This window comes from Protopterus annectens, chromosome 11.part0, assembly GCF_019279795.1.
Source record: "Protopterus annectens isolate FY-2018-M chromosome 11.part0, PAN1.0, whole genome shotgun sequence".
In the NCBI taxonomy this organism is placed as follows: Eukaryota; Metazoa; Chordata; order Ceratodontiformes; family Protopteridae; genus Protopterus; species Protopterus annectens.
In genome coordinates, this window is record NC_056745.1 from 1,569,597,547 (window position 1) to 1,569,623,343 (window position 25,797).

The window sequence follows — 25,797 nt, forward strand, 5'->3', positions numbered from 1 at the left end:
TTGAAGCTGTGGGTGCAGAATCTGGCCCTCCTGCTGTGACAGGACTGAGACAGGTGCCATGGTGAAAGCAGTGACATACTGTGCAAAAGTGGGTACCAGTGTTGGTGTGGCCAGTCTGGTGCAATCAGTATCGTCCTTAGTTTGTCCTGTTTGATCTTTAGTAGTAACTTGGAGAAGAGAGGCAGAGGGGGAAAGGCATAAACTGATAGGTTTTTCCAGGTGGAGGACAGGGCATCCATTTTCCAAGCTTGTTTGTGGGGAGTCCTTGTGCAGAAATTTTCCAATTGGTAGTTCTGCGGGGAGGCAAACAGTTCTATATCTGGGCTCCCCCATTTGCTTCTCAACATGTTGAATATCTTTGGTTCCAGTTTCCACTCGTGTGGGTCCATGACATTTCTGCTTAGTTCGTCTGCCAGTGTATTTAGCTTTCCTGGCAGGAATTGTGCCTGTAGGTACACCTGGTAGCTCAAGGCTGTGTTCCACAGAGCAAAGGCTAGTCTGCAGACAGGGTAAGAGTGGGTTCTCCCCTGCTTGTTTATATACCACATAACAGTGGTGTTGTCCGTCTTTACCATTAATTGCCCTGGAAGAATGTGGTCCTTGAAGGCTGTCAGAGCATTCTGTACAGCTAACATTTCTTTTTGATTGATATGCAGGTGCATTTGACTTTGGTTCCATTTGCCCTGAATGCACTTCCCTGCCAAGTGAGCCCCTCATGCATAGTCTGATGTGTCTGTTAGGGTTTGAGCGGCAGGGGGTAGAGTGAATGGCAGTCCCTTGTTTTGGTGACAGGCCATAGCCCACCAAAGGAACTCTGTCTGTAGACAAGGTATGATAGGAATCATTGCTTCTAGATCCTAAGAATGTTGACACCATAGGCTTTTTAGATACCATTGTAGTTTCCTCATATGCAGTTTTGCATTTGGAATTAGGAGAAAGCAGGAGGCCATGAACCACAGGGCTTGCAGTATTTTCCTTGCAGACAGCTGGGTCTTTGTGGCCAGTAGTTTGAATTAGGCTGTCAAATGAACTTGTTTTTCTGGCGTGAGAAAGGCCATCTGGGAAGTTGTGTTCAAGTTTGCTGCCAGGAATACAATTTGTTGGCAGGGTACAAGATGTGATTTCTTTTCGTTTATGGAGTACCCCAGAGAAGTTAGCAATTTCTGTACAAACGCCAGATGATTAAATAGTATGTCCTGGCTTTCTGCCTGAATTAGACAATCGTCCAGGTATGGATATATTTGGATATTTCTTTGCCTGCAAAATGCAATGACTGGAGCTAGGCACTTTGTGAATACCCTGGGCGCAGTAGATAAACCAAAGGGCAGTGTATGTAGCCTGCTTTGAAGTGTAGGTATCTTCTGCAAGATTCCCCTATTGGGATGTGCAGGTAGACTTCCTTTAAATCCAGTGTTGCCCACCAGGTATCCTTGCCTAGCCTGGGAAGCAGCTGGTGAAGAGTTAGTATCTTGAATTTTGGGATCACCAAAATGTGTTTAAGATAGAGAGGTCCAGGATATGACGCCAGGAGTTGTCTTTTCTGGGCACCAGGAAAAGTCTTGAGTAGAAACTTTGTCCCCGTTCCTCTTCTGGAACAGGCTGAATAGCCCGGATGCTTAAGGGAATGGGAGAATTTGCTTTTGAGCCTCTGCCCACTGATTTGTGGGTAGATCTGGCCAACCGTTTGGGGTTGGTAAGGAGTGAATGTGGAATCTGCATCCTTGGGAAACTATATTTAAAACCCATTTGTCCTGGGTAATTAGTTCCCAATTTTTTGCCTGACGGGCACTCTTTCCCCCTTAAAGGAACAGTCAGTTGTGCAGGGCTTGGAAGACAAAGTTAAGTCATTGAGACAAATTTACCACGGGGGGGGGGTCTCTTACCACCCCCTGCTTTGGAAGTGGGAGCCCCCCACTGCTTAGTCCTGTGAGTACTTTGGGACTGCAGCCTGGGAGTTCTGCTGGTTCTGGGTTTGGACCGAGAAGGCCTGGAAGAGGCAGGAAAGGATAAATTTTTGGAGAGCCAATGTCTACTAAATCTGGGAGGCTGTACTTGCAGGAAATCTTTAACAGTTTGCATAGATTTAGCTTTTTCCTCCATCTTTTTAAGTACTACTTCTGCTTTATTGCCAAAGAGGCTATCTTGGGTTAAGGGAGCATACAGCAATTTAGCTTTAACATGATCTGGCAAAGATTGCTTCTTAAGCCAAGCATGCCTTCTAAGTACAGACCCAGTGACAGCAGCCCTGCAAGATGCCTCTAGTGAATCAAAACCACATTGCAAAGTATGCTTTCCAACTTGTTCAGCAGAATGCATTAAATCATGTAAATCTTTATTTTCAGCACAGTAAGGAATCAACATAATTTTCTGTTTAAGCAATCCAATGATATGCTGTTGATACTTCAACATATGAAACTGGCAGTGTAAGGCCCTAATGGCCAATGTTGCAGAAGTGTATACTGTCCTACCCCATCTATCCAGCGCCCTAGAATCTCTATCAGGGGGGTAGGATTTTTGGCAGTAGTAGCCTTAATGGCCGTGGGTCCCTGTGAAATGGTCTCGGGATCCACAGTAGGATTTTTAAAAAGGAACTTGTGAGAGTCAGGAACCATGTAATATATATCAGGTTTTCTGGGAGCAGGAGGTAAAGAGTCAGAGGTCAAGCTAGATTCCGAAAAGGCATCAACAACAATGTCCAGTACAGGGGGGATAGCTAAAGGTCTGTGTTGGGGCAGGAGTAAGAAATCCCCAAGCCTCTTTTTACAGTCAAAGTAATCCTGACTTTCCCAGCAAAAATGCTCCCTAAGACTATGCAAGGTTTCACCAAAAGAGAAATCCTCTGGAGGGGAAGTAGAGGGAATAGAGTCCTCTGCATCAGAATCCTCATAGGTAGATACTGGTCATCTGAGGAAACAGAAATTTCAGAGTCTTGATCAGAAGAATCATAAGCAAAATCAGTCCTAGGTCTCTTAGAGGGGAAAGGGTGGCTTCCTCTAATTAAAGTAATAAGTTCTTCAGCCATTCGTATAATTTGTTTTTTAGGCATAGAAGCCTGACCGTGCGGTCTGGGCGGTTTTCTAAGCATGGATCGAGTTTTAGGCCTTGAAGAAGAAGATGGCTTTGGTTTAATATGCAAGTCAGTAGGCCTGAATACACCCTCAGAAGCCAGTGCCTGCACAGCGGCTCCCGACCCATCCAAGGTAGATACATCCGCAGGTTCCACAGTTGAAGCATCTCATGACATACTGGAGTCCGAATGGGTCTCAGTAGGGGCTTGCGAATCTAAAGTAGCGGGTGTCAGGGGCTGCGAAAGCACCTCACTGAGTACCAGTGGGGCGACTAGCTTAGGAGAAGGGTCGTCGGCAGCTTTGGACCTATGCGGTCTCTGTCTTTATCTTTGTGTTTTTTTGGAACGTCGGTAGTCGGGTGGCTTACCGAAGCCATATCTGGATAATTGAACGGTTAATTATTTAAATAAGGCACAAAACCAACAGCGAGGTACGTCTTGGTCAGAGCCTAAGCAAGGAATGCAGTATGAATGAAAATCTTTATGAGGTATTTGCTTTCCACAAGAAATACAATTATTAACTTTTACGGACATCGGTTTAGAGCAAGAAAAGTTTCCCCAATGGGGTACTTAGCTTAGTTGAAGACTTCGGTTCTGAAACTCGAAAACGAAAATTTCAGGAGTCGGCCGACTGGCACTTACGAACTGTTTCTGCTTCGGGCACCGCAAGGCAAGAAAGACTGATGTAATGGCGTTGGCTGCATGCTTTATACCCCTAACTACCTAATGTCATGGAAGATGAGACAGCAAACGACGCAGGACCCAAGACTTTGTTAATCAGGCCGATTGAGGGCTACTGCAAGCAGATAACCCAAATGTGATGACTGCAACAGTGAAACACGAAGAACATCCATACTTTCCTCAGAATCAGAGTGCTCAGACTGTGAAGAAATTCCTGAGGTACACCCCCCACCCCTGTAATGTCTGCTCTTCTGAATGAAATTCCATGTCAGAAAGATAGGGAGCTCTTCTCCTTTTCTGGTCTGAAGAAACAGAAGACAAGGAAAAAGAACTAACTAGTTCCTTAGCAAATCCCAGTAAACATACCACGCCACAGAAACAGAAACAGGAGACTGTGAAGTTCTCTCACCATATTCACCTTTCTGGGTGTTTCACTGTAAACAGATTCTTATCAGGCATACTGGCCTCAAATCCAAGTCCCTAACCCAGCTAGGAGAAGGGACTCGCCTGTTATTTCCCAACTGACAGAATCTCTACCTTGCTTGTCAAGGGCATACCTACAGAGGATGTGGCTATTCCCTCAGTCTTTGGTGGATGCATGTACTACACCAACAAGACTGGAGAAAAAGATGAGTATTCTGAGGAACATCAAGCAACCAGTCTCGCCCACTCGTGATGGAGGCAAAATAGGAGCCGACCTAAAGATGAGCATTCTGAGGAACAGCACACAGGGAGTCTCGCCCACTACTGACCAAGGCAAAATAGGAGCCAACCTAACACCAGAAGACTCCTTGACAACTTTCTTCTTCTTGTGGGCAGAAGGTAAAACCTCAGAGACTCAAGGTTGCTCCACTGGAAAGCTAAGAGAGAGAGCTTGAAAGCAGGTACTGGAACCTGAACAAGTCAGTAAAAGGTAAAGTACAGAAAAAGTGGTTCTGAGTTAAGTAAAGTAGTGACAGTCCCCCACAAGCACAGTATCCTGCCATACACATACAAGTTCGGAGTAAAATTCCAGTCAATTTTTTTTTTCCAACACAAAAAAAGTTCACAAAAGCATGTCCCTTAGAAATGAAGTGACAATACCCTCAACTACAATTTTCCTAGCCAAAACAAAATAAATCCACTGGAAAAGCCCACACTTTTCTTATAATTATTTTAGTGGAACATTCTCCCTAATGAATTTCCATGCCCAGCTTTGAAGCACTAGCTGACCAACAGTTCCACTGGACCCATGGAAGGAGCACTCATCGTCAATTTAAAAAAAAAAAAACTGAAGGTTTTTGTTCTCCGACTGTCCTTTTACAGAGCTCTGATCAAACTCGTGACAATTGAAAAAGTATTAGATTGCATAAAAGGCACCCTCTAGCTTTGTGAAGCTGGCCAGTCTTCAGGGGTAGAACCCATATGGCTTAAGTTACTGTAACAGTGACCTACATTTTGAACATCTAGTGTTGCCTGGGTCAAAACAGGGTCACACAGTTACCTTTGCAGAGTCTTTCTGAATCTTGAAAAGTGCCCTGACCATCTCAGGAAAGTGTGGAAAAGCACACAGGACCATTCTCGTCCATAGGAATGATACAGCATATGCCTTCCACACCTGCTTATATGGGTTACTGCAGCAGATCTTTAACTGTCTGTTTTAACTGCAGGCAAACGGATCTACTTGAGGAGTTCCCCAAGATGAATCAGTTCCTGGAAGATCCCAGGTTCAACTTCCATTCCTGAGGGTCTGACCTAGCCCTGTGCAGCTGTCTGCTCCAAGGTTTTGCTTTGATAGAATTATGTTGCCTGGAGGTACAAATGAACAGGGTTGCTATGTCCACGGCTACCAAAGCTAGTCTGCAAAATATGTAAGATCTCACTCAGGCTTATTTATGTACCACATCACTGTAGTACTGGCCTGGAACCTAAAGATGGATGACACATTTGAGAGCATTTATAAAGGCAATCATTGCCTTGACATTTGTGTTTTTCAGCTCATCTCGTTTCTTTTATAGAACCTGCACTTTCACTCCTTTGGACACAGCTCCCCAATCAAAGTCTGAGGCATCTGTCATTACAGACAGAGTGTGTGTGTGTGTGTGTGTGTGTGTGTGCGTGTGTGGTGGGGGGGGGGGGGGGCTGGCCCAGAGAGAAGACCTATTTACAAAACAATTTAACTTTTTTTTTTTTTTTTTTTTACGAAGACCAACACTGGAATTTCATATGAGAGGGTGCTAGCTTTTGAGTCCATGAATCATGAGACTAGTGGAGGCAATTAAACCTTGAATTCTGAGATATTCTCTGGCAGATGTTACAGACAGTCTGGTTTGAAAATATCAGAAAATGTTGCTTGTAATTCTCCACTTTGTTTTAAGGAAGAACTGCCACTGCAAGAGGAATATATCTACAAGACACCCTGAAAAATCTATCTTATGAGAAGAAATTAAAGATTAATTTCTTAAAGTTCAACTGAAACACAGAGTTGAAAAAACTGTTTACTGCCCAAGAGAGATTCTTGACTAGATGTGAAAGAATCGGCAAAAAATCAGGAAGTCATCTAAATATTTTCTAAAATGGGAATGTCTTGCAAGTCCAATGTTGCCAAAAAAACGGAAGGAGTAACAGAGACTATAGAGAGAGCACTTTGAGTTATGGTATGAATATTTACAAAGGTCTAGAAAGGTGTTTAGGAATTTTCTTTCTTTGGCAACAAAGATTTTTGAATAAAATCCTTTCCATGCTTAGTCTGAAGAAACAAGTGCCATCATCCACTAAGCATGTGATTAAGAGCATGAGGGAACAAGATAGCCTGAATGAGAGAATTTGAAGGAATTCCTTGAAAATGAGGAAGGGAGTGTCTCACTGCCAGGTGTAACCTTTTTGAATGATTCTCAAAAGATAACTGCCTGAAGTTATCTGTTGCACCAAAGGAAAATGAATACCTAAACTCTGGAATAAGGTCATAGGGTCATCAGGGCAATGAAATGGAAAATCCAAAAGGGTTGTATAGGTTCATAGGTGTGTACTAGGCTAATGGCCCTGGGGCCTTTACAAACCTAACCATAGGATTACCCTGGCATAGTGCCACCCAACCTTAGTTCCCAGGGACTCTCTTGAGTAGAGCCACTGGTGTTATCCTTGGGGTGCATTTTCTGTTTCCCATCCACTCATCAAGATTTCTCTTGAAGAGGGTCAGCAAGGTGCTCTGCTTGACATGTATGGGAAGTCTGTTCCATAGCATGGGCAGTCTCTGGGTTAAGAACCTGTCCCTCCCGCATGTTCTGTTAATTGTGGTAATGAGGTTGAGGTCTCTGGAGTGTGTGTGGTGCGGAGGGATTGGTATTTCTTTAGATGTAGCATTTCTAACAGAGCTGGATCAAACATGACTTTGTAAGTCGAGCAGAAATCGCCTCCAAGTAGGCGATATAAGACAGAGAATAGTGGAGTTTTTTGAGTTTGTCCATATAGGACAAGTGTTTAAGGCCTAGGATTCTCTTGTGATGTACTTTTGTGGCCTCTCCAGTTGTTGCAGGTGTCTAGTGAGGTACATGCCAAATGGGGCATTGTACTTGATGATTCGCCTAATGAGGGAAGAGTAGAGGGAGACAATGACCTCTTTCTTCCTGGATGCAAAACTCTTAGGAATGAGATGTGCCACACATAAGGACTTTTAACCAAAGTGGCAATGTGGTGATCAAAAGACAGGTTGCTGTCAACCTGTGTTCCCAGATCTCTTTAACGTCTTCTGTGTTCAGTGGACTACCATCAATGTGGCAGTTCATGAGAACCGGGTTTTTCCCAAAAGGGATGACTGCACATTTTTTGGCATTGAGCTTAAGGCCATGGTTCTGACACCAGTCATTGGTCACAGTGAGGCCATTCTGTAGGATGTCAACATCACTTGGAGAGTTGATAATAGCTCCCAACTTGCAATCGTCTCCAAACTTTGTCAGCCAGAGTCCCTTCATGTTGCCCTGGACTTCTGAGAAGTACATACTAAACAGGACAGGACCCAGGACCGAACCCTGTGGGACTCCACTCATGACTAATCGGCAGTCTGACTTGCAGTCAGCTACTTTCACACTGTGGGCTCAGTGAGCCAGTTTGCAACCTGCCTAGTAATATAGGGGTTGATTCCAAGCTTAGTGACTTTTTCTGTGATTCCTGAGTGAGGTATGGTATCAAAAGCCTTGGCCAGATCAAGGTAGGCTGTATGAACCACCTTGCCTTCATCCACAGCTCTGGTGACTGACTCAAAGAAGTCAACCAAGTTGAGCAGGTATGATCTACCCTTCACAAAACCAAACTGTGTGGAATCCAGTGTTTGGAGACTCCCTATATCCTTGTTTATTAGGTCCACGAGGATGCATTCCATAGCTTTGCATGACAGACTCATCAGGTTAATGGGGCGATAGTTCCCAGGGTCTGTAGTCACTCCTCCTTTGTGGAGAGGAATGACTGCAGCAGTGCACCATTCAGCAGGGACAAAGCCTGAGGTGAGGCTGTGACTGAACAGGGCACACAGGTGCCAGTTCACTCTGTAGTTCATGTAGAGCACAACAAGGGATATTGTCAGGTCCCACAGAAGCTGTATTCTTGGCCTTGGACAGTGCTGTTTTAACCTGTGCAGCAGTAACACTGGGTGCCTGGCAATCTACTGGTATTGTGATTGGTCTTTTTGGGGGGGGGGGGGGGTAAAGTTGGCACTGAATCGGTTGGCCAGTATACTGCCAGTATCTGTTGGCTCGGTATAGGACATACCATTGTGCAGTAGCTCAGAGCAAATCTGCTGTGGAGAGTCTTTACATAACTATAGAAGGCCTTGTGGTTGTCTTTATTACCTGCTGCAATTCTGTTTTCATACCTAGTTTTAGAGGATTTGAGGAGGGATCTCAACTTTTTGTTGAGGCAGATAAGGGAGTTTTTCCAGTCTTGGGACCTCACCTCATTCCGCAGGTTTCCTCCTTCTGTTATAGAGTTTGTTTATGGCAGGAGACCACCAGATTGGCTTCCTTTTTTGAGGAGAGTGTCTTGGTTCTATTGGGTATGGCGAGATCCATGCATTTGTGTATGTGTTCGTACAGTGCATTGTTGTATGATTCTGCAGTCATGCAGCTATTCTACATTTGCATGGGTGCAGTGAAGTTAGCCACCTCTGTTTTTAGGATCCCAAAGTTAGCTTTAGAGAAGTTTTTCATGGTGGTTACCTTTGCTGGGGGGGGGGATTTCCAAGGTGATTAGTTTGTAGTCGGATCTAACCAGGAAGGAGTTGACTATTGGTGTAGAGCAACGGTCGCCCATGTTAGTAATGACCAGGTCAAGGATGTTGCTACCTCTAGTGGGGGTAAGAACGAGCTGGTCCAGGGCATTGGAATTAATGAACTCCAGGAAACCTTGGGTAAGTGTATTGGTACAGGAGTAGTTTACCCAGTTAATGAAGGAGTAGTTGAAGTCACCTAATAAGAGAATGTTAGGTAATCTCCAGGGTGCTTAGGAATGTGGAGTGTGAGTCTTGGTACATGGTTAGGGATCTATAGCAGGCTACGACCTGAATCACTGTCTTAGCCAATGTTAGCTGCACCTGAAGTATCTCTGATGCGTTAAGTTCGGCTATCAGTCTGGAGGTGTGCGCATCCTTTATGAATATTGAAACACTGCCTTTGGAGCTTCAGTTCAAGTTCTAGGGCCGAAAGGTGTGGAATGAGTTATAGCCTGGTAGTGCAGGGGTGCTTTCTGCTGCCTTGAACCAGGTCTCTGTTACAGCACAAACGTCGATGTTCTCCATTTTAAGGAGTGCCTCGAGTGAGTGCATTTCGAGATTTAGATTTCTAGCATTGAGTAACATGACCATCGGACTGCATTTGTATAATCAAGTTAGATTTTTAGATTCCTCCCAGAACCAGGGACATTCTCCTTTCTTTTTCCATGACCCTCCATTAAACAGATTTTTTGACATTCTGTTTGCCTGGACTTCAGAGTACATTTGTTCTAGTTTCTGAAAGAAAAGCCTGAACTTCAAGAAAAGTTTGCTTTGGGGGGGGGGGGGGGTGTTTAAAAAAAAAAAAAAGAATCTGAGTAACACCCCCAATTAACTTACCCCTATCATCTAAACCCTTAAGGACTTCCACAGAGGAAGGACTAAACTTCACCTCTTATCCAGCAGAGGACTTAAAATTCCTGATTTAACATCGTCTAGCAAATTATGAGACTGTAACCAAGCAAACCTTCTGAAAACATTGCCAGTGGTGGCAGCCATAGACACAATACCAGCAGTGTCGCAAGCACATTTCAAAGCCTGTTTCAATTACCCAAAACATAACCAATAGAAGTTTTAGTATCTGAGGAAGGGATAACAGCAATTAAATTTCTAAAATTTTCATAGAAAGGCATCAAAAACGTACACACACGTACGTGCCTGACAATTGACAAACCTGAAGGATTAAGTGGAATAAGAGTAACACTGCTTAACAAATTTATAAAACCACTCCCAGTTTGTCAGAAAGGGTAAGGTTGCCAGCTGAAAGAAGGTTGCTATAAGCTGACTTTGATAATGAAACAACAAGATCTGCCCTGGGATTACAAAAAAATAAATACCTCTGACTGGCACACTTTAGAGATCTTAGACTCTTTTTTTTTTTTTTTTTTTTTTTTTTAAAGAAAGTGGATGGATAGCCATCAGGAAAAGTGCCGCCTGCTAAAAAGGTGCCTTCTAATGCTGGCAAAACTGGACGGACAGGTGCAGATTGAGGGAAATCAACCTCTAAAAAACTGTGGTTGTTGTCGAGATTCAGACATACATTTTTGTTTCCACTGAACAATTCCCCCACACTGGCGATAGTACTAAAAAAACAACGATTCTTCAGGAGTAGAATCTGAGGAAGAGCTCTACTGCGAATCAGAATCTCCCTTCTATTAATACGAAATATGAAACATTCCCAGTCCAAATCCCACCCCTTAGACTCGGAATCAGAATCGAACACAGAAGAAATAACTCTTAGTTTTCTTAGGTGGATAATCATAACTAAAGTCACTGAAATGCTCTCATGAATCTTTTTGCCAGGGGGATTTCCAAGATGGCTCCACATTCAGTAACCACTTAATTTCAACTCTCCCGGTGTGAAAACACAAAAGAAAGCCAGTGAATTTGCTTTTTTTGTTAGGGGGGGGGGGGCAAATTCAAAAACTGGCTAGTAAGTGTACTGCCTGGATGATAGTTTAAAAGAAATTCAGGGAACCTAAAAGAAAAATCAATCACAAAAAGGGAGGAGAAAACACTGGCTAGAAAGAATTCTATAGCTCTTCAGTAACAAGCAGTGCAAGCTCCAGCTTTGGTGCAAGACTGCTTCCAGTAATCTACAGGAAAAAAATAAGTCAACTGTGCTCACAGCCAATTAAAGTAAAATTAAATACTGAAAAAAGACTGCATCTACACAAATGACAAAAGGCTGGAACAAATGGAAGAAGCTTTAAACAGATACTCATACGAGCTGATAAAATGGCAAAAATTGGAGGCTGAAATGAAGAAAAGGCTGGCTGAGTAAGATACTAAAGACAAGATGGTTCAAAAAAATCATAGAATTACAGGACAAAGTATGCAGGGAAAACCAGAGACATTCTGCTGTACCAGAGAAACTGAAAGGAACAGACTGCATTAATTTTATGACAGCACTAACAACTGGATTGGTATTCACAACACGAGCTGTTAACTGAAAGGGTACATACATCAATGTGTACATTCCAAACCTGGCCGTGAAAAAACACCCCAGATCTTTAATAGTAAAGCTGCAATCGTACCAGCAGAAACGGACGATTATGGCAAAACTGTGGCAGAAGGAGAAGGTACTAAACATGGGACAGTACAGTGTTTGTGGGGAATGACTGCTCACTGTGTATTAGGAAGAAGAGCAGTAAAATTGTTCCAGCAATCAGGGAAAGTTGAAAAACAGGTGTGAGATTCAAGCTGTTGTATCCTATTTTCAGAATATTTTTTTCCTGGGAGGTCAAAATCATTTTCTGATGCAGACCACGTCAAGGAGAAATACAAATGTTTATCCAACAAAAAAGTGAGCCATCAAACAAAAGGGGATTCTGCTCCTTATTCTTCTGATAATAAAGGCAACAGTGGATAGGATGCCATTGAAACCTTTTCCAATGTTACAAAGGAAAATGCTTGAGACACAAAAAAGCGCAAGAGCTGACTAGAAGAACCAGGAGTAAGTTGGAAATGAGCCAGCAACCAGATTTGGAGATGGACATCACCAGGAATAAAACCAGCAACTAAGAAATTGATGAATAAACATCGGATTACAAAGCATTAATTACACTTATGAAACATGAAAACAGAAAAACTAGACTTCAAAGCACATGCCCTACTTGATGTCATTAATGGTTTGGAAAAACATTTAGGAGACGGGAAGAAGGAGGAAATGGTTAACTGCAAGTAAAACAAAATTTTGTTCTTAATAGAATTTTATATTACAGGACATACACTGCATACTATAATGTAAAGCATTTTCAGTTATTTTCGTGTGTGATAGGGATACTAAAAGTAAATAAGTGCCCTTATTTTTCCCCTTTTGTCTTTCTTTTTTTCTTGTTCAGCTTTAAGAAATGTCGGCAATGCAATGTAAAACGAAAAGAAACCCTGGACAAAAAGAGCATAATATAAAGAAAAAAATATGCTCTTTTTCTTACCTTTGCATAGGTGAATGACTGGATTAAGGCTCTTGGCTTGAGCTAATCACAAGTTTTAAGAGAACCTAAATAAAATAAAGAGTACTACATATAATGAAAAGCTTTCCTCTAGCAAATAAATATTCAAGCTTTTAGAAGTCAACTGTTTTTCATGTTTCTATGGAAACAATCTGATAAGGGGGCAATAAAAACAGAATACTTTCTACTTCCCATGGCTAGGAGATAATGTTTCCTGAATGCATTCAGGTTGTTTTCTACACCTGGGGGAGGAAGAAGGACCAGACAAAAACAGAAAGCACTTAGTAGAAGTAGAAGCACAGGCTGCACAATGCATCTTAGCATGGATAACCTTCATTACAGTTTAATTCAGGCCCGAGTGTGTGGCTGTCAGTCTAAAACATTTGTTCCTGTTTGTTTGCGTCTGTCTGCTTTTTCCGGTTAGGGGTCGCCACAGCGGAACTCCAGTCCACTAATGATTGGCAGTAGAGTTTTACGTGCTGGCTTGCCGGGCCTAACGCACAACCTTCAATGAAGCAACGCCCGTTGACGCATGTCGCCACACAGAAGACGCTCTAACTGAGAATCGAACGGGCAACATCTAACTGTGAGGCGACAACGCTACCGCGGCACCACCGGGTTAAAACTTCATTACTTGAACATTTACAAAGTTTTCTGTGTTAGTATTAAGTGAATAGGTTCTGGGGGGGTTGTCTTTTTTTGTTTGAGGGTTTTCATTAAAACAAAAAATCTTGTAATATGTGACATAGGTTTAAATGGATATGACAAGAAATAACTGTGTAAAAAGAACAACCTGACAGTGTATGCATGTAACACAAAAGCTGAAAACTAGACACTTAAAAAAATAAATAAATAAAAAGCTGCTATACATAAAGAAGTGGAATAACATCGCTTTCCATATCATCTTTAAATGTCAATGGTCTCACAAATTCACACAAAGAGAAAAAGAATGAACCGTTTTAAATAATGCAGGGTGTAAATTTCTATGCAACAGGATACACATTTGGAAAGGACTTTGCATTTGAATTAATAAAAGAAAGGGCTGCAGGATGGTTATTCAGTCGAATATCTGGGACAAGGGAAAACGGGGAGTACTTATTTTAGTTGCAACAGGAGCTTCAATAGTGACAGAAGAGGGGGAAGATACTAATGGTAGATCTGTAGTACTACTGGGCTACTGGCAAGGATAAGAAGATTGCACTATTCCACCTAAAACTCTTACAATGGAGCTTTCAGCAGGAATATTACTTATAGGTGGGAACTGGAATTTGTTTTGCAACAGTGAATATGTATCTTGGGGCCTAGATTGAACAAATTTATGAAAATACCTGGTATGGAATATGTGAATTCAGTAGTTTATGTCTGGAGAGAATTTACATATTATTCCCCAAGGAACAAAAACTGGGTTGGATAGACAGAAATTATATTTCACAGGAACATGTGCAGTGGTGCAGAGGTTAGCATTGTCGCCTCACAGCAAGAGGTTCTCCAGTTCGATTCCTCGGCTGCCTTCTGTGCAGTGTCTGCTTGTCCTCCCTGTGGTCCCGTGGGTTTCCTCTAGGTGCTCCGGTTTCCTCCCAAATCCCAAAGACATGCTGTAGGTGGATTGGACACTCTACATTGGCCCTAGGCGTGAGTGCGTGCCTTCCGTGGAAGGTTGGGTGCCGGGCTGGCAACTTTTCACTGTGAAAACTCCACTGCCAATCATGAGCAGACAGGTGATCCGCTGTGGCGACCCCTAACCAGGAAAAGCCGAAAGAAGAAGAAGTGCATTTAATTGAAAGTTTTGCTACACATCCAATAACTAGTTCAGATCAAGCAACCACAATAACCAAAAGAAAAAAGGCAGGACAATTGAATAAGAATGAGACACTAGTACTTCCACACCTATCTGTTAAAAAGAGGAATTTAAGCAATGGATAGTGGAAATTATTTGGGAGTTAAATTTCTTCTGACAACACAGTTGATAAAATTAACGTGGGGTTTAAAATGGTGGGAATAAAAGAAGAGATGGTTAAGAAGTAACAAGAATTACTTAGAGGGACTGACAAAGGTTAAAGTATTGCAAAATAGGGGAAATCTCACAGAACAAGAAGAGGTGCAAATGCAGAGTGCTAGAAAGAAAATAAGGGGGTACGTCAGTAATATGCATGAGTTTAGAAAGACTACTGTTAAGCAACTGTTTTTTTTTTTTGATAATCTGGAGGCTGAAAACTTTACTACAAAGGCTTAGGCAACAGAAAGTAGAAAGTGTTGTTGCCAAACTTAGGGAGCCTGTAACAAGAAAAATAACCAGAGATCCTGTAGAGGTATTAAAGATGCTTCAGAAATTTTAAGAAAGTTTGAATAAAGCAGTGAAATGGAGAAATCAAGAAAAAGCACAGTTGGAAATATTAAAGGAATACCTAAATATGCCAAGATTAGAGGCAGGTGAGGCTCAACAATTAAAATACATATATATTAAAGACAGGAGAAGATGGGATAAAAATGGTGAAGTATAACCAATCTGCATTAATGTCCGCAGGAATAGATGGTATTCCAGTGGAAGTTTGGAAGCTAGGAGGGAAGAAAATGAAAAAGATCTGTAAGGTTTTCTTTAACAGTATTTTAAAAGGAGGGAAAGCACCAACATCCTGGAAGAAAGTCGTGGTGGCTGCTATACTTAAAGACAAAGACCCATCAGATCCAGTTCATTAGGCCCATTTCAATTTTAAAACATGATTATAAAGTGTTTTATGTCTACAGTGGCTAAATGAATGGCAAAAGTGTTGCCCAAATTGATAGATATGGATCACTGTAGTTTCTTGGAAAGGAGGCAAACATCTGACAACATTAACAGAACAGTGATGGTCCAGAGAAAAGCAGAATGAAGGAAAAATACTGCTGTTGGTGGTGGTAATGCAGAGAAACCATTTGATAGAATAAGCTGGGAATTTATCAGTAGGGCAATGGAAGCACTGCATTCTCAATAAAATTATGTTAATTATGACAATATACAAGGGATTGTATTTAGAACTATTAGCAAAGAAAATAATGGACTTAGAAATTTAAGGATATAATTATGGTATTCAAAAAAGTTTGCTTTATTTGCAGATCATATTACTTTCTACCTAATGGAACCAAAAAAGGGTATCCCAATGTTTCACAAGATTGAAACAGTTCTGGGTTTTTTTGAGATATAAAATTAATGAAGATGAAATTAGGTACTCACACATGTAATAGTTCAGCAATAACCAAATTTATGGGGACACTATTCAGGAGGATGAATTAAAAGAATTCTGTTATAGCAGCTAAGGATATGTGGGAAAAGACTAAATAAAAGATAATACAAAAACAAACAGATAAACTGGAAGCCCTTACCTATAGATATGGAATGCAAGATACAAGCAGTAAAAAAAAGTTTTTGTCCCTTTAGTTTGATACAAATATGCCTGACCGTATAAACCAGAGATGAAGTTGTGGGCAGTGACAATAAAGAGTTGAAGTCTAGCAGGGAAGAGAGCAAGAGTCAAGTGGGATAAGCCGATACTTCAAACAGAACAAGGAGGTGTAGGATTACCTGAAGAAATATTTTAGAGCTACATAATTAAGGCTCATATACATAACACAAGCAGAAAGTTATAATTCAAAGTGGAAAGGAATGATAATGAAGCAGGGAGGGGTGCTCAAGAAATAATAGCAGAGTGGGATTTTGGATGCAGATCCTCGAGGAGAACAGCCATACAGAATACTATATTCATAAAAGTAGCAGAAAGTATTCTAAGAGACAAAGCAAGCCAACCTGAGAATAGGGGAAACAAGATTTTCCCAAATAGGGATGACTGCAAGTAGGGGTACAAAAGAATAGGCAAGAGGGGGCTGGAATTTACTAAAAAATAAATAAATAAATAAATACATACATACATAAACAAACAAACAAACTGGTAAAGGAACCAATGTACTGGCAGCAAATAACTAGAGAGGGAAAGGTAATAGAACGGGATGAGGCCAAGAAGGCATTTGGACTGCAGGCTAGAGACTGCCTTCTCTATCAGGGACAAAGAAAAAAGGATAAGGGAATACCAAGTGAAAGACCTGCTCTGATAGAGGTTATAGATGAATCTAAATCAGAAGCTGCTCTTAGGAAATGGATAATTAGCAGGGCATATAAAATACTGTATGATATCTCTAAGAATAGATCAGAAGAGGCTAAAACAGATTGTGAATTGCTTATCCAGTCTCTCTTCCCAAAGAAACAAAGGTAGGACATATGTATAGCTCCCAAATATGTAAAGTCTAAAAGATTTAGGATTTTTGTTATATCCCAAGCAGACTTCAAAAGAATTTTTAATCTGGTAGATGCCAAAAGTTGAAAGTGAGATGAAGGAGAGAGAAAGAGAACTGGGAACATATGTTTTGAGAATGCAATAAGTTGGCACATTTTAAAAACTTCCTACAGAGTACTCTGCTAAAAAAGGCATTATGGGGAAGACAATGTTTTTGCTAATATTCGAAACCCTAGAGGGGAAAGGTGCAGACCATCCCTGGCAAAGCAGCATAGTTGGTTGACCATCTCCTGTAACACATTGCACTTAAGTTACCTGGCACTTGCTCACTAAAGCAATTATATAAGTCAGCACTAAAAAATTAAAAGCACTACACCCTCACAAACTCCCCTTGAGTACCTTGTTTCCCATTGGCCCTTTTTTTTTTCAATTATAAAGGAATTCCCAATACTATTCTAGCATGTCCAAAGGTCAGTTGTCAATCTCCTCTCCGGTCCAGCTGGTGAATCTGGGAATCTTGAGGCAATGTTACAACTGTCTCATGTACACAGACAACCCTCTCCTCCTCCCAACAAATTCCAACACATGTGAGAGATGCAACCATATAGCCAAACTGGAGGCCAAGCTCTCTCAATTCAGTACTGGCGAAACCTGTCAGGAGGAGAAGGAAACCACACTCACTACAATTCCAGTCTCACATAGACCTACCACGACAGCAAACCAAACACATAAACACACAAAAACATACTCGGAGGCTCTAAATAAAAATCTGCCTAAGCAGCAGAGACCTCCAAAGCAGACACCCAAGCAACCGATACCCCAAAACAAAACACGTGCAACACATAGCTCACAAAGCCAGTGTGCCGAACAGTCACAGCCCTTAAGGCTAAACAACACACCTGATACACTTGTAATAGGTGACTATCGTCAGGCACACTGATGTCCCACTTACCAGGCTGAACAAGGAGAAGGTCACTGTGAGCTGCCTGTCGGGCGCTAGGATCCGCCACATAACACAAGCACTCAGGTCACTCCAAGGCAAGTACAAATATGACTCAGTCATTGTCCATGCTGGTGTGAATGACCTGAGACGTACCTCCCTGGACTACATGAAAAGAGACAGAGGAGCTCTCTGAGCATGTGGCCCAGGCCGGTATGACCCTGACCTTGGAGTAGCATCTTACCCTCACCAAGAATGATGCCACAATATGAAGACAAGATGATCAATTTCAACAATTGACTTAAGTATTGGTGTCATTCAAAGGGGATCCAATGCCTGTCAGCCTGGGATGACATGCTCGACAGGCCACGATGCTTCGCTAGGGACGGCTTGCACCTGTCACCCCTGGGCTTTCGGATATTGGCAAAGGCTCTTGCTACCCCCATAGTGCCTTTTTTAGGCAAGGCTCAAAAGACAAACCCACCTCCATAGGTATCACAAGGGATAAGAAACTAAGAGTAATGCTACTCAACGCCAGAAGTCTAAATCTCCTTCCATGCTGACAAATAATGCACCTCCTTAGAATAACACCAGAAACTAAGCCAATTATTAAAGTCAATCATCTTTTGTTCATATTGGGGCATCATCCTTGGAGAAGGTAAAATGCTGCTCAAAGCCAGGTTCATACCAGCCTGACGCACACATTCTGAGAGCTCTATGATGTCTCTCTTCATATAGTCTAGGGAGGTAAATCTCAGGTCATTTACTCCCACATGGTCTATGACGGAGTCATATTGGTAAGTGTGGTCCAATGACCCGAGTGCATGTGTAATGTGGCAGATCCTAGCCCCTGATAAGCAACTAACCATAACTATTTCCTTACTCAGCCTGGTGAGAGGGACATCAGTGTGTCTCACGATTGAGTCTCCAATGAGTAGAATGTTGGATTATGTGTTGACTTGCCTTATGGGCTTAGAGGTAGAGGCTCCATGAGATGTAGCTGTATCTGTTGATGTGGGCGTTTTTGAAAAGTGTGTGTCTGGGGCTGCTAAGGGTATTTATTATGTGTACTTTGTCTAGCAGGTCTTTGTGGTTTAGGAAGGTTATATGTAACTACCTCAGTATATGTGGGTCTATATGTCTGCTTTGAGTTGTGTGTGATGGGTGCAGCATGTGTACTACTGACAACTTTATCGACATTAGGAGTACTTTTACGTGAGAGCTTTGCCTCCAGTAACGTTGTGCAAATACATCTCTCACATACCACATCAGTTTGTTTGAGAATTAACTGGTTGTCAGCAAACATGAGGCAATTTCTACATTGCCTCAGGATGCTCTAATCCACCAAGCCAGTAATGGAGACAGTAGAAAAGTTCATATCCATGGCAACAGACCCTTGTTATTGATTAGACTGTTGGAGTGAGAATATCAATCACTGTCAGGAGTACCTGGTTTGCAACTATGTGGATGTGGACAGTGCTGGTCACTGCTAACTAGTTGTCCTGTGAGCAACTAGTTATTGGAGAATTCTCAATTGTGCTTTTACAGAAAAAATGTCACTCAAGGTATCCGAGTCTGTACAGAGCACTGCCAAACACCTGAGGGGAAACTAATATGTAGACCCCGAAAATTTAAGGATGAAGTATTTAGGCAGATATTCTGAAGTTAGAAACAAATCAAGTAGTACTTAACTGAAAACAAAGAATTACCTCGTCAAGAATGATGAAAGGAGGAGAGTTGCATGAATGGCTACTGCCTGGCTCCTGCTAATGCTGGTCTCACCACAGCTTCACTCTGTTGGAATACAATACTCCTTTGCTTCTTCTTTCACCAGAAGCAAAATGTTAGCACCAAACCCAAGAAGAGAAACAGGTCAGAGCCTGTTTGGTGATCCACAGTCTTGTCCCAAATGATGCAAGGGTCTGTAGGCTTGTAGCCTCTCTCACTCTCCAACCAGAAACAGTCAGGAATCAATCCACTCTGCTCCTACTCTCATCAGGATCAGAATATAAGCACAGATTCCAAGCCGTCACCTATAAAGCAGTTATTAGGCTTTCTGGTGATCAGCAGTCTCCAGGAAACAAGGTCGCTGTACTCCTTCTCTCACCAGGAGAAAACAAACGCACTAATCACAACAGGACTACTGAGAGGAAGAATGTGGTCTCTCCAATAACTGATGGTTTGGCAACAGATGCTTAAAGGTAAGATGAAAAAAAATGTTAGATATAAAAAGTGGGCAACTTAAGTTTTAGCTGTACAAAACGTAAAGTTTTGGCAGACTGCCACTATTTTTAAAAGAGCAAGATAGACTGAAAGGGAGTGGGCACTTTTGTATTCTGGTACTATGGAATACAATAGGATGGACAATAAATTTAAATAGTTGAAGGGGAGTGACTTCACAAAATGATAATTTTGTGTTTACTCACACCAGCCAGTAAAAGCAGAAAGGAAACAAGATATATAGTCAAATTAAAATAAGGGGCAGGCAACTAGAAAGACAGTGATGTTTAAGAAACGGTAACAGAATGAGAAAAAAATTCTGACTCACAAGAGACACAGCTGTGGTCCTCTCTTGAATTTTTAATTTGCAGTTAAAAGTGAAATACAAGTAAAACACAGTGTAAAGAAAACAAATCACAGTATACAAAACAGAGAAAGGCAATAAAGTAATAGAAAATACAAGAAATAAAAAGCAAACTAACTTTTCCCCTCACAGCAACTGTGGCAGAGTCTCGGTGAGCCTTTCCAGCTGATCACAAAGGATGTTATCCTCACTTCTGCAAGGGAGACTTCTACTAACAGCACCACCTCCCCCCCTCAAAGTACTAAAAGTAGTTTTCCTGGTCCTCACCAAGGAAAATCTCACTTAGTGTGCCCCCCAGGAGCACTCAACTCTCCCACTTCCCTCCCAGTCTCTGCCAGCTTCAGAGCCAGTAATCAAACCCCAGTTACTTGTGTTGCGGTCAGGACTCCACCCATCTGCACCATGGACCTTGGCAATGTTATGGTGTTTTTGCTGTAAATGTACAGTTGCTAAATGTATTCCTTAAATATTTCCATTTGCGCCTTTTCTTGATTTCTCCACAGTTCTGCAGAGAGATGTAAAATTTGTGAATAAGAATATCCTACGAGAACATATCACCATTTGACCATTTAAATGAACAGGACAAAAAAAGAAAAAGTTAAGATGACTGGTACCAGATGAGAACACATGTTTCTTGGTGCTTATTCCCCCTCTGCTTACCAATCACCAAGCCTCCTCCAAATCATACTAGAGACCATTTTTTCCCTAAGAATGCAAGGAATGACCCTTCCATGGATGCTCCAAGGCAAGAGTCATCTGGAGGGGCACTATGGCAATAAGTCATTTTAATGAATGGCCATAACCCATCCCTTTGGGTGACGAAATCTTCATGTTAGTCACTGTAGTGACTGTTTATGCCCTTCTAGCAATCTGTATCATGCTCCCACACATACAGCCATCAAAAGCTACCATCACCAGCTCAGGTGCCAATACCCACACTATCCCTGCACTGAACCCTACCCATACAACTCAGTCCTTGTTGCCATTCATGACCCCTACTGGAGTGTGGGGACAAAGACCATTAATAACCCACCCTCTGACAAGCATGGCCATGCTCATTTTCTATGCCATCAAGTGCCCAAGCTGCTAAATGAAACCAAGTTGCCTGGGATGTAGTCAGGGCTTAACTCCTTTATGTCACTGGTTCTAGCTACTGGGAAAGTATACTACCAACTGCATTATCAGGCTAGAAAATAACAATAATTAGGCTAATGGAAGATAAAAGATAACGTCTACAGGATAAAGAAAAAATGCCAAACAAGTGAGGTAAAAAACAGGTATAAATGGTTATCTGAATGTACCAATTTCTGTACTTGCTTCTGACAATGCAAATGGTTAATGCAGTTAAGGACATCTGTTGAAGAAAAAAATAGGCAATGCATTATCTACATGCACTGCCATACTGGGTAAATCTAGAAATATGGGTAATGTAACAATACACATCTTTGCCCATAAACTAGTACCTCCGAGCAGATCATGCCTAAAAAAATTGTGAGGCATTTTAAAAGCAATGGGAATTTTGTTACCAGGCTTATCCGTACAGTAGGCAATGCACAACTTAAAGTGACTGCTCTCCAGTCTAGGTGGATGCTTTTACAAACTCATAAGTTGGGGTGGAACATATATAGTTAATTTGATTAAACATTTTAGTCTAAGAAGGTACCTCTGATTTTAATGCCCCCCCCCCACCCCCAATTCTCTCATCTGCAGGTTGAAAATGGTGACTGGAGAATCCAGGTTTCTAAAACCTACCTCAGGTGCTACAGAAGAGATTCTTGGATACTTGGGAAACCTGCACTTATTTAACTAATTCAACTTCAAGGTCCTGCTTCAAATTGAAACTGGAAAACAAAGTCATCTCATCAGAATCTATTTTATCAGCAAACTCTTGTTATTGACAAAGATCAAGTAATTGCACAGTAAATGATCCTTCCTGTGCAGAAATGCACATGACAAGAGAGAAACTGAAAATTGGGGGGGGGGGGTGCATTACCCCTCAAAAAAAAAAAAAATCACATACTGGATGCACCTGTCTGGGGAAGCATTCTACTTCCTGCAGGCATGTATATAGAAACGTCACTCTGTTTAGAGTAGCAAAGAGCAGTCCAACAGCTAAAATGTGCAAGATTATTTGTTTGTAACAAGAGGGACCAGAGCCCAATTTTTTATTTTATAACTGAAAACAGCAAAGACATTTAAAAACAAGATTTTGTGAGAGAAGTCTTAGGGGAAAAATAATCCATTCAAAACAAATCATACAGGCTGTAACACGCAATCTTAGCTCCCAACCTCCAGAATTAGAAATAAAGCAAAGATGGGGGACCCCCAAACTAGGTACACAAGTTAATAGTACTAGCATTTTCATACTACCTGCTGTCTTATGTTGCTTTGCAGGCCATGGACATTACCCCCCCCCCCCCTGTGCATTTGGTTGCTAAAGTTGTGGGCATGGGACTGCATTCTTCTGCTTGCCACAGAAAATTCACAAGAGCTGAATGACATTTCAGCCATGTGTCCCCAACCAAATGTCCACAGGGAAATGTCATGCTGGCTAGGTGCCTGAACCCATTTCATAATCAACATACTATGCCAGTTTTCTGTGAGCTACACTAGCCGTAGATTCATTAGTGGATTACATTTCAAGTTCTTAATAGATCATCTTGTTAACAGGTAAATACTAATCAATAAGTCTGCATACTGTTATATGTCAAGCTAATAGACAGTGACCAAAGGTGTGAATCAAACCCTGTACCTTATGTCTGTGAGGTAAACACCTAAGCCATTATACCAACCGCCAATCACACTCTAGAAATCTAGTCATGATCTTTTTGGGCATGCAATACTTAGGTGGTCCTTGCTTGTGAGACCTTCTGGCAGGGTACAAATTCCATTTACTGTGCTCCAAACAATGACATTTATAGTTTTATAATTACATTTGGTACTTCAACAATGCATATTTTCTGTTCATGTTTGTACTAATTTTTAATTGTTTATATTATTAACAGGTATTGCTAACCACTGGCTCAGGTAATGACTGAAAAAGGGATCAACAGACCATGTCTGTCCATCTGGTCAATGCAGTCTAAATACATACATACATACAATAAACCACTCTGTATGCGTGTGTGGAAAAAAGGTTCTGCACGGGGGGGGTTAGAAGAATAAACCAAAAGAGCCCATCTCCAAAGTATAAAAGCACCAAATCACAGTCCTTAGGTAAATGAATGAGTTATTGCGATTTCACCTCAAAGGGGAACAATCTTGCCCTAACAGGAAATAAATGGGCCCAACAGCTTGCATCCAAAAAGGAACAGCCTCTACCCCAACAGGGAGCAAATAGCCTGGGCATTTGCCCAGAAGAGGAACCACTAGGTCTAGAATGCAGTAAGAGGTATGCTTGATGTCACATGAGCTGGGGCTGCAAACAGCACTCTAGCACCTGAAAATCTTTACAGGTGAATACAGCTTATGCACTGTACTACAAATGCAAGAGATATTTATGCAGTCTTCTGAAGTGATGTAATGAGAATACTGAAATAGTACCACATAAAATATTTTTACCATGCACTGGAAAACTAGACAAAAAGTTGGCGATCCACACAGTTATTTCAGTTTTAACTTTACCATCTACTTTTTCTATGGCTGTATCAGCACCCCCGATCACACACTTTATAGCTTTGAAGTTCTAATTCTCCGCAGTGTATCTACATTCTTTGCAAGTAATTTGGAAAATCTCACAATTTCAACACTACAACGTTTGTAAATGACTATTAAAAAAAAAAAAAAACTTATCTGTGCCTTCTGCCATACCAATAATTTCCAGGTCTAAAGTCAATATTAAGCAATTTGTCATCTTGACAGTTATTCCTCAAACTTAAATTTTTCCTTTCATCTGACAATTCCCTCACATGAAAAATGACCAGTCTTCAAATTGTGGGTCAAGTTAGCACTTAATAAAATTTTCAACAAGAAAGCATTTAGTAACATCTACTAAGATACATAAACCATCTACAACAACAAATTTCATCCAAAGCTCTCAAATCGCATCAGACTTCTACAGTGACCCCATGAACAGTAACTGCTTTCCATAAAGTTTACTAGACAAGGAAAGAATGGAAGTCGTTTTCTAATCCTTTCCTCCCCAACACACACCTACAATACAATCTAGAGTCACCAATACACCTCCTGTATTTTCTTTGGTATGAGAAAGGAAGCCAAGAGTACTCAAAGAGAAGTCATGCAAACACAGATATTGCATGTAGACTTAATACAGAAGACAACACAGCTGAGAACTTTCTTGTGACGTAACAATGCTACTCACTGCTCCACTGGGTTGCCCGGCAAGTCAGGCACATGCAAAATATCTCCCTCGTTTGGAACTACACAACATAAACAGTCTTAAATGTTCAGGCTACAAAACAAATAAATTTGTTGAATGTTATAATACTTTGTCTGAAGCAGGGATACCAACCACTCACAGGAAAATAACTATGCATCAAACCCAGCTTATCCCCAATAGAATAAATCTGATCAGTAGTTAGCAATTCAAATTCAACGTAGAGCACGAAGCATTTAATGATGACAAGATCTTTCAAACCGACTTTTCTTTTACTTATCTCCTCAGCTCTGTACAGAATCCACTTTTCTTACAGTGAATGTTTGCTTTGTAAGGTCTGCAATGTTACTTCCAGCTTGGATATGATATTCATCTTATGTTCTGAAAGGATGGACAATTTCAGACAGTTTCTGGGACAGATGAAAAATTTCAGCTCTAAATAAATAAATAAATAAATTTTTAATAGTAGAAAAGGGAGTTTACCCTTTCTACCCATCCAATACTATTACAAAAACACTAACATTAGTATAAACATCAAATAATTAAGAATATAATGGGAGGGACAAGCAGGTAAAGTGGAACCAACATTAGACAGTCGTGCCATCTGGGAACATACAAGCAGTCATTAAAAACTATGAATAATTCTGTATCTGTGTTATTACACCAAATTCAAACTCTTGGCATAATTACATTCTATAAAATATTTTAATTTGTTTAAATGATAGAGCAGGTGCACTACAAATGCCCCCCCACACACAGGCTATATTAAAACATCTCTACTACATCCTCACATTCTACATTGCAACAGGAGTTCACATATATTAACAGAAATGAAAACAAACCGCAGTTAAGTTTCCATAATTTCTCTCAATATGCATGAATACTTTCTTTTTAAACAATTTCATCTCTGCCATCATTATGGGGACTATTCTGCACATATTGCTCCCACAAATTCCATTTATATGAAATGTCTTCCTTCCCTTTTCTAAAGATTCCATCTGCTCTTTTACAATATTCAAAGCTTCCATTAATGTTTGTTTATATTTCAAGCCCCATTTCCCAGCAATTGCTTTTTTAGCAGCCAATCACACTAAGCTTAGCAAGGACTTAATGTTAGGCAATACAAATTCTATATACCAGCTCAAAAGAATCACTCCTTTAGTTGCCATTATATTTCCCACCAACATTTTTGTCTAAGTAGTCCATAAAGAATTTTTAAAATCTGTCAGC

General features: G+C 41.1%; 1 protein-coding gene across 1 annotated transcript in view; it reads right to left on the reverse strand.

Moving 5' to 3' along the window:
- The window catches only part of LOC122815105 (nuclear-interacting partner of ALK-like), a 592,488-nt gene that overhangs the window by 519,426 nt on the left and 47,265 nt on the right, over positions 1-25,797 (reverse strand). Inside the window, exon 2 of the mRNA XM_044087347.1 lies at positions 24,882-25,002. Within this exon, the coding sequence (XP_043943282.1) occupies positions 24,882-25,002 (121 nt within the window). The remainder of the gene's footprint in view (positions 1-24,881; positions 25,003-25,797) is intronic.